Consider the following 16,198-nt stretch of genomic DNA (forward strand, 5'->3'; position numbering starts at 1 on the left):
CACGTCTGGAGGCTGAAGGAGGGCAGTTAGGTGAGGTTGATGGGATCAGCGGGATCCACAGGGAAGGTAAAAGGCGCCGGAGAAAGGTGAGACTGTGGGACAGGTGAGCAGTGATGGCGCCTTGCTGAGGTATGGGTCGAGTGAAAGGGAGACCGAAGCAAGACCTGCTGGGGAGGGGCTCTCCGAGAGGAGTGGAGAGAGGAGCCGGCGGAGCGTGATGTCAGAGAAAGGACGGTGATGTAAGGCCAGGGCGGCGGGGCGGTGATGTCAGGGCTGGTGCTGATGCTGGCGGCGCAGTGCATTGTGGGCAGCTCCCCGCTCGGCCGCCGCCGCCGCCGCCGCCGCCCGAGGAGGAGCCGGGCCGGGCCGGGCCGGGATGGTCGGGCGCGGGAGGCCGCCGCCGCGGGAGGGAGCCGGCCGCCCCGCGCCGCACTGAGCGCCCGCCCCGCCCGCCGGGCCGGGGATGCGCCGCCCCGAGCCGCCGCCGCCGCCGCCGCCGCCGCGGGCACGGAGCAGGTGAGGCGGGCGGGGCGGGATCCCGGGCCCCTGCTCGGCCTCGCCGGGCCTGCCCGCTGCCGGCTCGCGGCCCCCGCCCTCGCCGCGCCCCAGCCGGACGCCGGCCTGCAGCGCCTGGGCCCAGCGCGGCCTGCAGCGCCCCGGCCCGCGCCCACCCCCCTCTGCAGCCCCCGCGGCCCCGCCCGGGCCCCCGCCGCTGACAGCCCCCCCGGCCGGCAGCCCCCCGGGCCCCCAGAGCCCCTCCACGCCCTCCTCCTCCAGCCGTGCCCAGACCCCCCCCCCCGGGGTCCTGTCCTCCTGCCCAGCCCCTCCTCGGCGAGCTCCTCGCCCCTTCCCTGCCGCCCCCCCCTCAGGAGTCTCCAGCTCCTGCCGGGCTCGGGTCCCACGCACACCTGGTCCGCAGCGTGCATAGTTACACCTCAGCGCCCGGGCCCCGGCCAGGGTGCACCCACAGCACTCGGTGGACACACACAGACACACACCCCACACACGTTCCCTGACTCACCACAAAGCCCTGCCTCGCAGGCCGGGGGCGGCCAGGGGCGCTGTGCCTTCCAGCCCGTCTGAGCTGAGTATGATCCCACCCGCGGGCAGCGAGGGGCCGGTGGATAGGGAGGGCAGGCCTCCTTTTCCACCTCATCTGTTCCTTTTAAGTTTGTCCATCTTTCTTTTTTAAAATGACTTTCTGTGGTGCTAGGATTGAACCCAGGGCCTCATTCTCGCCAGGCAAGCAAGCATTCTACCGCTGAGTATCCCCCAGCCTTCACTACAACTTCTCCTTCTCCTTCTCCTTCTCCTTCTCCTTCTCCTTCTCCTTCTCCTTCTCCTCCTCCTTCTCCTTCTCCTCCTCCTCCGTCTTCTCCTTCTCCTTCTTTTTCTTCCCCTTCTTCTCCTCCTCCTCCTCCTCCTTCCTGGCGGCACTGAGGATTGAACTCAGGAGCATACTACCTCTGAGCTGCACCTCCAGACTGATTTTATTTTTTCTTTTGAAACAAGATCTCACTAAATTGCAGAGGGCCTCACTAAGTGGCTGAAGCTGCCTGCAAGCCTGCAACCCTCCCAAGCACTGGGATTACAGGTGTGCAGCACCATGCCCGGCGAGCTTCTTTATTTTATTTTTCTGGTGATGCTGGGATTGAACTCAGGGCCTTCACCTCTGAGCTGCACGCCCAGCCCAAGTTCAATTTTTTTTTTTGTGTGTGTGTGTGTGTGTGGTACCGAGGATGGGACCCAAGGGCATCCTAACTCCGAGCTACACCCCCAACCGTTTTTTGTTTTGTTTTGTTTTGTTTTTTAGTGTTTTTTGTTTGAAGCAGGGTCTCACTGAGTTGCAGAGGGCCTCACTAAGTAGCTGAGGCTGGCCGCGAGCCGCGATCCTCCTGTCTCAGCCTCCTGAATGGTGGGGTCACAGCGTGCCCACCACGCCCGGCTCCAAGTTCAATTTCTTAAGGCCCTTCCTCCAGTTCAGTCTCTTCTCTGGCCTTGTCCTCAACTTGTCTTCTCCACATTTTGTTCCAGAAGCGCATCGCCCTCTCTCCCCTCATCCTGATGCCCTGTATTCCACTGCGGTGGGAGGGAACGGACCTGACACTCTGAAGTTGTGTGGTTTGGGGGAGACAGCCGGGTGTAGTCATTTCATGAAAAGGAAAGGGTGACCGCGTCCCTCCTCTCAGAGGGCCACCTCTCCCGGGCCCTTGCTGACACGCACACCATCCACACACACACACACTCACTGATGTACACACCAACACACAAAGACACAAGAATAGACGCATGCCCAAAGATACGCGCACACGCAGAGGGGCACACGCAGGGCCACACATGGACACACGTGCGCCACGCGTCCTGTGTACGTGTGCCTGGACATTCTACCTGAGGCTCACCTCTCCACCCTAATGCACCCTTCTGGTTGATTCCTGTGCAGACCCAGAACTATGTGGCCAGAGGCTCTGCTGCCTGTCCCTCCAGCCTTCTGCACAGCCTCTCCCACTCTCCTGCTCTCCCCACGCCGCCCGCCTTTGTGCCTCTGGAGTGGCCACAGGGTCCTGAGACCCATCTCTCGAGGCCATCACCCTGCCCTCCCCGGCGCCCCACCTGGCTCCCCAGCCCCGTGCTCTGGGCAGCTGCGTTTTAGCAGCGCCCTCCTCCAGCGGCACCTGCGGGTCCCCTCGTTTTCCTCATGGTCACATCTCCGCCGTTGGTTAGCGGGACACTGCTGCGGGTCTCCCGTGGGGCACCCTTTGGCCAGCAGGTCTTCTCCATTTCCTCAGCCTCTGCTCACGGCTCTTTGGTGATGTGGGCCAGGGAAGGTGTGCATGTCGGGGCCCACTGCCGGAACCCTAGTCTAGTTTGCCCCCTGGCTAGCCAGCCTTCTCGCATGCCTCTTTGGCAAATGTCCCCCATCCTATAAACACGCTGGGTCCTCTCCATTTCCATCCACATGTGTGTCCTCCTGGTTTTCCCGTCGTCTCCAGTTGGTAGTTTTATCCCCCACCGACCTCCATCTCTGAGGATGCTTTCTCCAGTCACCCCTGGAGCATCTGTCCGGTAGGCCCAGCAAGGAGCCTGCCAGGTCAGCGGAGCCTCCTCCACTTCTGCAGGTGGGGCTCACGGCCCTCCCCACTCCCCAGGTAGATGGCCCCCTCAGGGCAGGCCCTGCGGACACCCCTCCCTCCGGCTGGCGCATGCAGTGCCTAGCGGCTGCTCTTAAGGACGAAAGCAACATGAGCGGAGGAGGGGAGCAGGCCGACATCCTGCCGGCCAACTACGTGGTCAAGGATCGCTGGAAGGTGGTGAGTGACCCGGGGGGCCGCGGGAGGGCCCGGGGCCAGTTGAGACAGGTGCCCTTGGCGCCCCACCCCGCGAGGTCGCTGTCCCTGGTCCCCTCGGCATGGGGATCATCCTTTTCCGCCCACACACGTGGACAGTCACTTTTGGCCGTGCCCTCGCTCAGACCCCACCCTCCCCCCTTCCCGGCCGGGCCCGGCCTGGAACAAGTCCTGGTTGGAGTCTGGGCTGCGGTGCGCGGGAGGGAGGAGGGCCGGTGGGGGATGGGCCGGCCTGCGGGGACCTTGGGAAGGGCAGCGAGCAGGCTGCGCCCCCGCCCCGCAGAGGGTGGGGAGGCTCGGGCCGGGAGCGGCGGCCGGTCCGCCCGTCCTCGCCCACCCTCCTCCGCTCCCGGTTCCGCAGCATGCCGAGACTCCATCTCCCGGCGTACCGCGCTCCTCCGGCCCGGGACTTGGGGCTGCTCGGCTTGCTGGGAAGTGTAGTCCGAGCCTCCGCGGGACCCAGGCCAGAGTGGGAGGGGGCCCCGGGAAGGGGGTGGCGGCGTCCCGGGAGACGGAGCCATTGGAAACGAGCCTCCGTCCACCTCTCCCTCCGTCGCCGAGCCTCCGGTGGTCCTCTGAGAGGCCGGGGCGGCAGGATGGAGAGCTCCTGCGCGCCCCCGGGGAGCTCGGAGGAGGGGAAGGAGGCCCGGGCGCTGCGGCGGGAGGGCTGCCGGCTGGAGAGCGGGTGGGGCCGGTGCAGGCGGGTCTCCATGGCAACAGCCACCCCGCAGCTCAGGTACCCCAGAGGTCCAGGGAAGAGGCAACGGTGGGGCGGTTTCAGAGATGGGGGCGGAGAGGAGGAAGAGATGCAGAGGAGGGGACTTTGGGGCCCTGGAGGTGAGGGAAGGAGAGCTGGGCTTGTGGTGAAATCCAGCGCTTGGGAGGCTGAGACAGGAGGATCACAGGTTCGAGGACAGCCTCAGCGACTTAGAGCAGCCCTCCCCAACTTAGTGAGGCCTTGTTTCAAAATAAAGAATAAAAAATAGGGCTGAGGGTGCCGAGAGAGAGAGAGGAAGAAGAAGGAGGAGGAGGAGGAGGAGGAGGAGGAGGAGGAGGAGGAGGAGGGGTGCCAGGTGCCCTTATTCTCAGTGAAGGATGGAACTTCGATAGGAGACAGAGCTCTGGAACCAAGAACAAATTGCCAGGGATGAGCGGTGGCACTAGGTGAAACTGTGTGTGTGTGTGTGTGTGTGTGTGTGTGTGTGTGTGTGTGTGTGTGTTACTAGGGCTTGAACCCAGAGGCATTCTACTCCTGAGCTACACCCCCAGTCCTACTTTCTACTTTATTTTATTTTATTTTTATTTATTTATTTATTTTGCAGTACTGGGGATGGAGCCCAGGGGCATTCTACCTCTGAGCTACACCCCCAGCACTATATATATTTTTTATTCTTTATTTTGAAAGAGGGGCTCATTGAGTTGCAAAGGGCCTCGCTAAGTAGTAGCTGAGGCTGTCCTTGAACCGAGATCCTCCGGTCTCAGCCTCCCAAATGCCGGGATGACAAGCGTGCACCACTACGCCCAGTTATATATTTTTTTTTGAAACAGGATCTCACTAAGTTGAGGAGGGCCCTTACTAAGTAGTCTAGGCTGGCCCAGAACCTGTGATCCTCCTGTCTCAAGTACTAGATTATAGGCATGCACCACCATTCATGGCGAGGTGAAACATCTAAAAATAATACTCTCTCCTTCATGTGGAGTGCTTATTAGAATCAGAACAGCAAACAGTAAGAATAAAATCCTCGTATTTGCCTGTCAGATGCTCTGCGAGGCACCCACCTGGTTATCGCAACAAACTATGGCGTAGACACTGCTGCTCCTCCCAGGAGTTGGAGGCTTAGAGATGAACTCATTTGTCGGATTCTAGTTTGTCTGGCTGCTGGTTTAACATGGCCACCAAACTCGGCCCATCCAAGAAATAGGACCGCAAAGCTGAAATGGCCTCTGTGACGGAGTCCAACTCTCTTAATTTACACAGGAGGAAAAGTGATTTCTCAAAGAGTTAAAGAAATTCACCCGGGGTACCCTGGAGCTGGGCTGAGAACCTGGGTCCCTTTCCTCCCAAGTGATCGCTGATCCTAGGACATAACATATTTCTCCTTCAATTTAGGGAGGTCCTTCTCAAGAGATGGGATCATGAAAAAATGTAGGAGAGGTGAGGAGGAGGGCCTGGCAGAGGGAGACTGGGAGAATGTCCCCGCGAAGGGCCGTGCAGGGCTGCATCAGGACTTTCATGGGACCTACGCGCTTCTGCCTTCGTGGCCCTGTCTTCTATAAGAAAGTACTGAATTGTAGCTTGTTACTGCATTTTTGTAAAGGGAAATAATATACATATTATGTATTAAATTTTTTTCTCTTTGATTCCCAAATTCACTTTTCCATCTGATTTTAAAATAAATTAAATAAGACCGGGTATGGCGGCGCACGCTTGTAATCCCAGCATTTGGGAGGCTGAGACAGGAGGCTCGCTGTTCATGGACAGCCTCAGCTATTTAGTGAGGCCCTTTGTAACTCAGTGAGACCTTGTTTCAAAATAAAGAATAAAAAAAATAGGGCTGGGGGTGTAGCTCGGAGGTAGAATGCCCCTGGGCTCCATCCCAAGTACTGCAAAACAAAATAAGTTAATTAAAACATTTTCTTGAATTGCCCGAAGTGCCAGGGCCTACTCAGTGAGCCCAGTGGATAAGTAGGCCTGGCGATCAGGCGTGTGTGGGGAGCCAGTTGAGGGAATTCCGGAGAACAGCCGCTCTCTGCCTATGGGTGTTCTGTGATGGAGGGACCAAGAAAGGGGCTGGACCTGAAAACGAAGGCCCTAGAGGAATGTCCTTGGGAAACCTGGGCAACTGGGAAGTAGATGTCAGAAACATCTCTGCTGTCCCGAGCGCACCTTCCTTCCCTCCAGCAAATGGGAGGCTGGCAGATCTAGTTTTGAGTCTCAGAACTCCTATTTTATTTATTCTTTTTTTTTTTCTACTGGTGATTGAACCCAGGGGCATTCAACCTCTGAGCTATACCCCAAAGCCTTTTAAAATTTTGAAACAGAGTCTCTTTAAGTTGCTGAGGCTGGCTTCAAACCTTTGATCCTCCTGTCTCAGTCTCTCGAGTACTGGGTTTACAAGTGCATGCTACCACGCCCAGCTTGCACTCCAACTAACTGTGTGTGTGTGTGTGTGTGTGTGTGTGTGTGTGTGTGTGTGTGTTACTGGAGACTGAACCCAGAGGTTTTCTACCTCTGAGCTACACCCCCAGCCCTGTTCTATTTTTTTGTTGTTTGGGGATTGAACCCAGAAACATTCATTCTTTATTTTGAAACAGGATCTCACTAAGTTGTGGAGGGCCTCACTAAGTAACTAAGGCTGGCTGCGAACCTGGGTCCTCCTGTCTTGGCCTCCCAAGTACTGGGATTACAAGCATGTACCACCACGCTCAGCTCCTATTTTATTATTAATTATTATTATTAGTAGTAGTATCGTTATTATTATTGATTTTGCCATACTGGGGATGGAACCCCATGGCATTGTACCTCCAAGCTACACCCCCAGCCCTATTTTTTAGTCTTTTTATTTTTAAAACAGAGTCTCACCGAGTTGCAAAGGGCCTCGCTGAGTAGCTGAGGCTGTCCGTAAACTGCAATCCTCCAGTCTCTGCCTCTTGAATGCTGGGATTACAAGCACGCGTCACCACGCCCTGATTTTTATTTTGAAACAGGTTACATATTGTAACCTGCGGAACTCCCAGTCCTCTTCCCCACTCCACTCTGGTCTCAACCACCAGTCAACAGTCAGCAATAGAGACGCAGGCGGGGCAGAGACCCAGGAGGCTGCAGTGGCCGTCAGGTAGAGCCTCCGGGACACCCGAGGCTCAGGGAGATGCCCAGAGAGGCCCACGTGGGCCTGGGCCGTGGAGGTGATCATGGGCTATACATCTTTCTTAAACCAAACTTAGAACTCTGCGCCTTCTCTGCAGTCCCCCATCACTGCCAAAGGGTCTTCAACCACCAAGACTGGGCCTCTGAGTCTCAATAAGTGTGTGTGTGTGTGTGTGTGTGTGTGTGTGTGTGTGTGTGTGTGTGTGTTGCTGGAGGTTGAACCCAGAGCCTCACCAGTACTAGGTAAGCGCTCTACCACTGAACTATATCCCTAGGACTTTTTTTTTTTTTTTTTGAAACAGGGTCTTGCTAAGTTCCCCAGGCTAGCCTTGAACTTGGGATCCTTCTGCCTCCGCCTCCCCAGTCCCTGGAATTTACTGGCATGCAGTTGAAAAAAAATTTTTATACTGAAGATTGAAGCCAGATTGAACTATGCTTTGGGCTTGTTTTACTTATTTCGAATCAGGGTCCCACTAAGTTGCCAGGGCTGGCATTGAACCTGCCATCCTTCTGTCTCAGCCTCTCAAGTCCTGGGATTATGTGCCCAACTTGAAGTGATTTAACTTTTTTAACTGTTTTTCTTATTTCCAGTTTTTTTTTTTAATTTCCTTGGTGCGTTGTGGTTTTATGTCACATTGGAGTACAGAGTGTTGGACAAATGCAGGCAGCAGGTCTTGGCGCCCTCCGTCGGGCCTCCTCCCTCCCGGTCCCCTCCCATGTCTTTGATACTGGAATTGGTAGTTTGTATACGTTCGTAGTATTATGTCAACTACTACACTCTTTATGACTTTGTCTTTCTTCCCTAATCCTCCTCAGTCACTCCACAAATCATTTTACAAAATCTACTTTTTATCATGAAAATTTATTTTTTTACGAGAAAAATGCCGAAGAAATTAGGAATAGAAGAATCATACCTTGACACCATAGGGGCCACATGCAGAGCCGGCCGCATTGCAAATGGGGGGAAACTGACAGAATTGCTCTGAAGATCAGGAAGAAGACGAGGATGCCCGTCTACCACTCGTACTCAACGTAGTACTTGACTCCAGCCTCAAAATAAGGCAGGAGAAAGGCATACAAACAGGGAAAGAAGAACTGAACTATCTTGGTTTGCTGATGACATGATCCATTACCTACAAGATAAAAAAAACTCAGCCAGAAAGCTTTCAAAGATGATAGTTTCAGCAAAGTAGCAGTATACAAATCAACCTATAAAAATCATTAGCGTTCCTTTACACCAATCATGAATCCACTGGGAAAGAAAGAAAGAGAACAATTCCATTCACAATAACCTCAAAAAATTTGTTTCTAAATACTTAGAAACAAATTTAACTAAGGAAGTGGAAGACTTCTACAGTGAAGATTGTACATCAGCCGGCGTGGCGGCGCACACTTGTAATCCCAGCATTCGGGAGGCCGAGACAGGAGGATCGCAGTTCGTGAACAGCCCCAGCTACTTAGTGAGGCCCTCTTCAAGTTATTGAGACCCTGTTTCAAAATAAAGAATAAAAAATAGGGCTGTGGGTACAGCTTGGAGGTAGAATGCCCCTGGGTTCCATCCCCAGTACTGCAAAAAATATATATAAATCATTAAAGAAAGAAATTAAAGAAGACTTTAGAAGGTGGAAAGATGCCCCATGCTCTTGGACAGGCACAATAAATATAATCAAAATGGTCATCTTACCAAAGCGATCCACACATTCAACACAGTCCCTATCAAAATGCTATCATTGTGCTGGCCGTGGTGGCGCACCCTTGTAATCCCAGTGCTTGGGAGACCGAGAAAGGAGGATCACAGGTCCAGAGCCAGCCTCAGCAACCTAGTGAGCCTCTCAGCAACCTAGAGAGACCCTGTTTTCAAATAAGAAATAAAATTGGCCCGGGCGGTGTAGCTCAGACGTAGAATGCCCCTGGGTTCAACCCCCCAGTACCAACACACACGCACACACAAACTCATCATTTTTCACAAAAATAGAAGAAAACTTATCTGTCATATAAATTCATTTGGGGAAAAAAACCAGAATAACCAAAGCACTTCTCAGCAATAAGAACTATGCCAGAGGCATCCCAATACCAGACTTCAAATTATACCACAAAGCCATAGTAGTACAAACAGCTCGGCATTGTTACAAAAGCAGACGCTGTGAGTGTTTCGATGAGCTTGGCTCAGGCTGCCAGCTCTTCTCACTGCCGCCCTGGCGCTCCTCACTGCCCACTCTGGGAGGCCGCAGGAGGGAGGCTCAGACCTCGGCTCTCTGCCTCTCAAAGCTCTGCCCTCTGTTCCAGCAGCTCCCTGTGCTGGAGAGGAGGTCACCCTGGTTTGGGGCACCTGGCCAGGGACCTACGAAGTAATGTGAGCTGCTGCAGCGGGCGGCCACGGGCTGCGGACACCCTTTGCGAGTTCCCTCTCCCTCCAGGGAGGGTTTCAGGAGACTGCTGGCCCCGGGGACAGCCAGTTCCCACCCCAGGCTGAGAGGTCCGGGAATTGGCTTCCCTTCTGGATAGGGGTTGCTCAGTCAAGGCAGCACTGGGGTAACGTTGTATTTGTGGTCTTAGAAAAGAAAAGAGCCAGGGTGGTGTAGGCTCTCTCTAGGACCCTGGGCAGGCGGTCTCATCTCCAGGTCTGTACGGAGTCACAGGGCTCTCCCACCTGTTCCTGCTACCTGCCTGATGTCTGGCCCTGTGTGTGAGTGCATGCTGTGTGCAAGCCTTGAACTGCATACCATGGGTTGAGCTGTCTGTCTGGGGACACCAAGGGGAAGGTGGGGGAAGGACAGGAGATGTGGAGTCCTCTCCTTCAAGAATACCCCGTGCCAGAGCCGGGCACGGTGGCGCAAGCTCCTAATCCCAGCATTTGGGAGGCTGAGACAGGAGGACTGTGGTTTGCGGCCAGCCTCAGCCACTTAGTGAGGCCCTTTGCAACTCAGTGAGACCCTGTTTCAAAATAAAGAATAAAGGGGAGTGGTGAGTTGGCCTGGGCCACCCTCCCACCTCATGCCATTTTGGCATGGGGCTGTAACTATTTTCTGTATTTCTATTTTCTGTATTTCTATCTTTTAATATTCTTTAAATCTTCAAAAAAAAAAAAAAAAAGAAAGAATAAGCCTGGTGTGGTGGCGCACACTTGTAATTCCAGCATTTGGGAGGCTGAGACAGAAGGATCGGGGTTCGTGGACCGCCTCAGCTACTTATTGAGACCCTTTGTAACTCAGTGAGACCCTGTTTCAAAATAAAGAATAAAAGCTGGATATGGTGGCGCACGCTTGTAATCCACGCGCTTGGGAGGCGGAGACAGGAGGGTCGCACAGTTTCGAAGTCAGCCACGCTGGCTTAAGAGACCCTGTTTCCAGATAAAAATGTAAAATAGGTCTGGGAGTGTAGCCCAGAGGTAGAAGGGTTTCCAGGAACCCCAGTGCCACATAATAATAATAATAATAATAATAATAATAATAATAATATAAAAATAATAAAAATAGGGTTGGGGTGTAGCTGAGAGGTACAATGGCCCTGGCCTCCACCAATAGTACTGAAAAAAAAAAAAACACCCTGCCTCCATCAGTGGAGGATATAGCCAGCAGAATGTGGGGTGCGGAGCTGGCCAGCCTGTTGCCTGAGTATGCCCTGTCCTCCATCTTCGTAGCTGAAAAAGATCGGGGGCGGCGGCTTTGGTGAGATCTATGAGGCCATGGACCTGCTGACCAGGGAGAACGTGGCCCTCAAGGTGGAGTCAGCCCAGCAACCTAAGCAGGTTCTCAAGATGGAGGTGGCGGTGCTCAAAAAGCTACAAGGTGTGGGCCTGGGGCTGGGGGCTGGGAGGGAGGAGGTGATGGGGCTGGGAGGGTGCTGGGACTCTGGAGCTAGGGGAGGAATGCATGGCGGTGGTCTAAGAGAGGCGGGCTCAGCGTCCGGGGGAGTGACGGGCACGAGGCCGTGTTGGTCGAGGCAGAGCAAGGCGGGCCTTTGGGCTGCAGGAGGGGATAGGCCAGAGTGGAAGAGCGACCACAGGGCCCTGGGCAGCACAAGCACAGGGCAGGGACCAGGGCTGGGGGGCCAGGAACTCAGACTGCACCAGCGGCCCAGGGGTGGGCGGGCGGCGCGAGCAGGAGCTGTCCCGGCCTGTGCCCCGCAGGGAAGGACCACGTGTGCAGGTTCATCGGCTGTGGCAGGAACGAGAAGTTCAACTACGTGGTCATGCAGCTCCAGGTGAGGCCCTGGCCCGTCCTGCCCCGCGGCTGGGGACCGCCGCCCCAGGAGGGGTGAGCAGGGCTGGGCACGCCACTTTGGGGTGAGGCTGGGCGGGATGCAGCTGAGGTGGGCCTGCCCCCTCCCCCCAGGGCCGGAACCTGGCGGACCTGCGCCGCAGCCAGCCGCGAGGCACCTTCACGCTGAGCACCACGCTGCGGCTAGGCAAACAGATCCTGGAGTCCATCGAGGCCATCCACTCTGTGGGCTTCCTGCACCGGGACATCAAGCCGGTGAGCACCGCCACCCAACCCCAGCCCTCCCCTGCGTCCAGAGCGTCATCCCCCCTGCCAGCCCTTGTCTCCATTCACCACCCTTCACCCCTCAGCCCCGACCCAGGTGGCCCTTGAACCCAGAAAGGCAAAGGGATGGGGAAGATGGAGCGATTGAGGGCAGGGGACCGAGGGCTAGGACTTGGTAAGGAATTCTACGCAGCTGATTTTGTAGTATCTTGGATCTTGATTCAAGAAAGATAAAAGGCTCCCATTTAAAGGGAGAAAAATGCAGCCGGGCGTGGTGGCGCACGCTTGTAATCCTCGCGCTTGGGAGGCAGAGACAGGAGGATCGCGCAGGTTCGAAGCCAGCCGCGCGCGCTGGCTTAGGAGACCCTGTTTCCAAATATAAAATGTAAAAACAGGTCTGGGAGTGTAGCCCGGAGGTAGAAGGGCTTCCAGTACCACCAAAAAAAAAATAAATAAAAAAAAAAAATAAAGGGAGAAAAATGCTGGGTGTAGTGGCACACACTTGTAATCCTAGTACTTGGGAGGCTGAGGTGGGAGGATCGCAGTTTCAAGGACAGCCTCAGTAACCTAGTGAGACCCTGTTTCCAAATAAGAAATAAAATCAGTCTGGGGGTGTAGGTAAGAGGTAGAATGCCTCTGGGTTCAATTCCTAGTAACACACACACACACACACACACACACACACACACACACCTACGCACAAATAAATAAAGTGATGAAACCCAGCTATGGTGGTACACGCCTATAATCCCAACAACTAGGGAGGCTGAGGCAGGAGGACAAGTTTGAGGCCAGCATGGGCAACTCAGGGAGACCCTGCCTCAAAATGAAATTTTACAAAGTGCTGGGAGCCGGGCGTGGGGGCGCACGCTTGTCATCCCAGCATTCAGGAGGCTGAGACAGGAGGATCGCGGTTCGTAGACAGCCTCAGCTACTTAGTGAGGCCCTCTGCAACTCAGTGAGACCCTGTTTCAAAATAAAGAATTAGAAAATAGGGCTGGGGGTGTAGCTCGGAGGTAGAATGCCTCTGGGTTCCATCCCCAGTACTGCAAAAAAAAAAAAAAAGAAAGAAAGAAAGAAAGAAAAGAAAAAGAAAAAGAAAAAAATATAGCACAGCCGTAGATTCCTCGCCTAGCATGTGTGAGGTCGTGGGTTCAATCCCCAGCACCAAAGAAAGAAAGAAACGAAAACAGAACCCAGAAAGTTTAGTTAAGTGGCCCAAGGACACGCAACCAAAACAGCGCAGGCCCGGCCTCGGCGCAGGACGGCCGCACCGAAGCACACGGCCCGCCGGGGGCAGGGAAGACTTCAAGCCCCCGGTCGTCACTTGGCAGGTGACCCCAGAGAAGCCCCTTGCCCTCTGACCTCCAGCTCCTCCCCGCTGAGAGTGGAGGTCGGCCCCCAAGGCTCACAGCCACTGTCTTCCCCAGTCAAACTTCGCCATGGGCAGGCTGCCCTCCACCTACAGAAAGTGCTACATGCTGGACTTCGGGCTGGCGCGGCAGTACATCAACACCACGGGGGACGTGCGGCCGGTGAGTCCTGCACACCCGGAGCCGGGGCCTCCCGCAGGACAGCGGGCACTGCCCACCGACCTGCCTCATGTGCAGTGCCAGTGCCCGCGGCGCTGGGCTCCGCCCCCCGCCTGCCCCTCACCCTGGACTCTGGTGGACGCCCCGGGCACCCCTGTGAGCTTTCTGCCCGCTCTGGGTGGCGAGCGGGCCCTGGGTGGCACGGCAGCCCCTCCTGACCAGCGCTCCGGGCCGATGGAGGCGGGAGGGCTCAGGGCAGGCTTGGCAGCGGGGCTGACGCTGACTGAGGTCAGGGCAGCGGGTGAGGCTCCTGGTGGCCTCTCTTCTCACAGCCTCGGAACGTGGCCGGGTTTCGAGGGACAGTTCGATATGCCTCCGTCAACGCCCACAAGAACCGGGTGAGCGACCAAGCCTGGGCTGTACCCGGGCAGAATGGGCGAGGTCGGCGCAGCGTGTGCCACTGCGGGAGGGGGAAGCGGGCAGCTGAGGTCAAAGTGGAGAGAGAGGAAGGGAACGCTCCCTGGGGCTTGGTTTGGAAGAAGGCTCCGCCGTTGGCTCTCCTTAACTTTACCCTCTTCCTTGGCTTCTGGGTTCTCATGGCAACAAAGCATAGGCAGACATCTGACTGGCGGACTCCACAGTCCTTAGAGGTCAAGGATGGAGCTGTGGCTTCAGGACGCTCCAGCTCTGTTCACAGAGGCCTGGTGCCGGCCTCCCTGACTGAAGCCCCTCGGAGAAGGGTCAGCCACCCATGGCCGGGGAGAGCGGGAGACCTGGGGTGACTGACTTCCCTCTCCCCAGGAGATGGGCCGCCACGATGACCTGTGGTCCCTCTTCTACATGTTGGTGGAGTTTGCAGTGGGCCAGCTCCCCTGGAGGAAGATCAAGGACAAGGTGAGGCCGCAGGCGGGTGCGGGCAGCTCGGTGGGCGGCTGGGGCTCCAGCTCCTGCGCTCTCTCCTCCTGCAGGAGCAGGTGGGGGTGATCAAGGAGAAGTACGAGCACCGCATGCTGCTGAAGCACATGCCTTCAGAGTTCCACCTCTTCCTGGACCACATCGCCAGCCTTGACTACTTCACCAAGCCCGATTACCAGGTGGGAGCCTGTCGCTCGCCCCGCTGGCCTGGACACTGCTGTAGGGCCGCCCAACAGCACCTCCCGGCAGGCCCGCAGCCCCGCGACTGACCCTGAGCACCTCCCCGGTCTTCTAACTGCACCACACTGTTTTGAACCCTGTAGATGGCAGTCATGGCTGAGACTGATCAAGAGCTGGCCCTTTTCTTGGCACCATTTGAGCTTCAAAAGAAGTCTTTGGTGCCAGGTGTGGTGACGTGTGCTTGTAATCCCAGCTTTTGGGAGGCTGAGACAGGAGGATCGTGGTTCTTGGACAGCCTCAGCTACTATTTAATGAGGCCCTTTGCAACTCAGTGAGACCCTGTTTCAAAATAAAGAATTAAAAAACAGGGCTGGGGTGTAGCTCGGAGGTAGAATGTCCTGGGTTCTATCCCCAGTACCGCAAAAGAAAAAAACAAAAGTCTTTGGAGGTGCATGTTTGTAATCCCGGTACTTGGGCAGCTGAGACAGGAAGATCACAGGCTTGAGGACAGCGTTACAAATAGTGAGACTCTCATTGACCTAGCAAGACCCTGTTTCAAAATAAAAATAAAATGGGGCTAGAGGTTTGGCTCAGAGGTAGAATGCCCCCAGGTTCAATTTCCAGTACCACAAAAAGAAAGAAAGAAAGAAAGAAAGAAGGAAAGAAAGAAAGAAAGAAAGCCTTTGATGGTAAAGAGTGATTCTTATTCCAATGCGTAACAGTTCTGGAAGCTATGCACTTTCAAGCACTTTACATCATAACTCTGCAGAAGACCAAGTGAGGCGACTCTTCCCATTTCGTAGACGGGGAAACTGAGGCACAATGCCCTGGTTAGGAGCAGGGCTAGCTCAGGAGCCGTCCTGTACTGTTTAACGACAAGGATGTATTCCGAAAGACCTGTCCTTAATCTGTTACTTTGTGAACATCGTCGAGCATGCTTAGACAGACCTGGGCACGGTACAGCCGGCTGCTCCCTCGGCAGTGCCCGCATATGTGCGGTGCCCTCTTGGTCCAACGGCCGCGGCGAGCAAAACGAGAATAAATCAGCACAGAGCGTGAGACGCGTGGGCTTTGCTGGCACAGCGCAGCGTATTGTTGGACAGTAAACTTTTTTCCCTAAGTAGAGGGAGCGTAGTCTAAAATAATGCTAAAAGCATTGTGTCATGCCCTGCACGTGGTTATATGTGCTGTATTTTTATGCATCTGACAGTGCAGGAGCTCGTGTATGGAACCATCACCGCAAACACCAGGTGTGCATCGCACCGCTCCACTATAATTTTATTCTTTTTTTTGTGGTACTGGGGTGGAACCCAGAGGCTTTCTACCTCAGGGCTATACTCCAAGGACCTTTTTTTTTTTTTTTTTTTGGAAACAGGGTCTCACTAAGTTGCTGAGAGCCTCACTAAGTAGTTGAGGCTGGCTTCGAACCCGCGCGATCCTCCTGTCTCAGCCTCCCAAGCGCGGGGATTACAAACGTGAGCCACCATGCCCGGCTAATCTTATTATTATTATTATTTTTTGCGGGTCTGGGGATGGAACCCAGAGGCATTTGACCTCCGAGCTACACCCCCTGCCCAATTTTTTATTCTTTATTTTTAAACCGGGTCACTAAGTTGCTGAGAGCCTCACTGAGTAGCTGAGGCTGGCTTCGAACCTGTGCGATCCTCCTGTCTCAGCCTCCCAAACGCAAGGATTACAAGCGTGCTCCACCACGCCCGGCGCAACTCCACTATAATCTTATGGGACCACTGTTGTATGCGCAGCCCGACGCCATTATGTGCACGACTGGACATCTGACTCCAAGTCCAGTGCTCTTTAGGTGCCCTCACCACCTGTGGGCCCCACTGGCCCTGACTGGAGAATGGTGGACGTGTC

General features: G+C 55.3%; 1 protein-coding gene across 1 annotated transcript in view; it reads left to right on the top strand.

Moving 5' to 3' along the window:
• Positions 1–263: 263 nt before the first annotated feature.
• The window catches only part of TTBK1 (tau tubulin kinase 1), a gene marked incomplete at its 3' end in the record, with an annotated part of 42,982 nt that continues 27,047 nt past the window's right edge, over positions 264–16,198 (top strand). Inside the window, exons 1-9 of the mRNA XM_080700499.1 lie at positions 264–516; positions 3,147–3,308; positions 10,853–11,000; positions 11,342–11,415; positions 11,547–11,687; positions 13,127–13,231; positions 13,561–13,626; positions 14,030–14,122; positions 14,197–14,322. Coding sequence (XP_080556625.1) covers positions 265–516; positions 3,147–3,308; positions 10,853–11,000; positions 11,342–11,415; positions 11,547–11,687; positions 13,127–13,231; positions 13,561–13,626; positions 14,030–14,122; positions 14,197–14,322 — 1,167 coding nt within the window. The 5' untranslated portion in view covers position 264. The remainder of the gene's footprint in view (positions 517–3,146; positions 3,309–10,852; positions 11,001–11,341; positions 11,416–11,546; positions 11,688–13,126; positions 13,232–13,560; positions 13,627–14,029; positions 14,123–14,196; positions 14,323–16,198) is intronic.

The sequence above is a fragment of the Muscardinus avellanarius genome (genome assembly GCF_963383645.1).
Source record: "Muscardinus avellanarius genome assembly, chromosome: 8".
In the NCBI taxonomy this organism is placed as follows: domain Eukaryota; kingdom Metazoa; phylum Chordata; class Mammalia; order Rodentia; family Gliridae; genus Muscardinus; species Muscardinus avellanarius.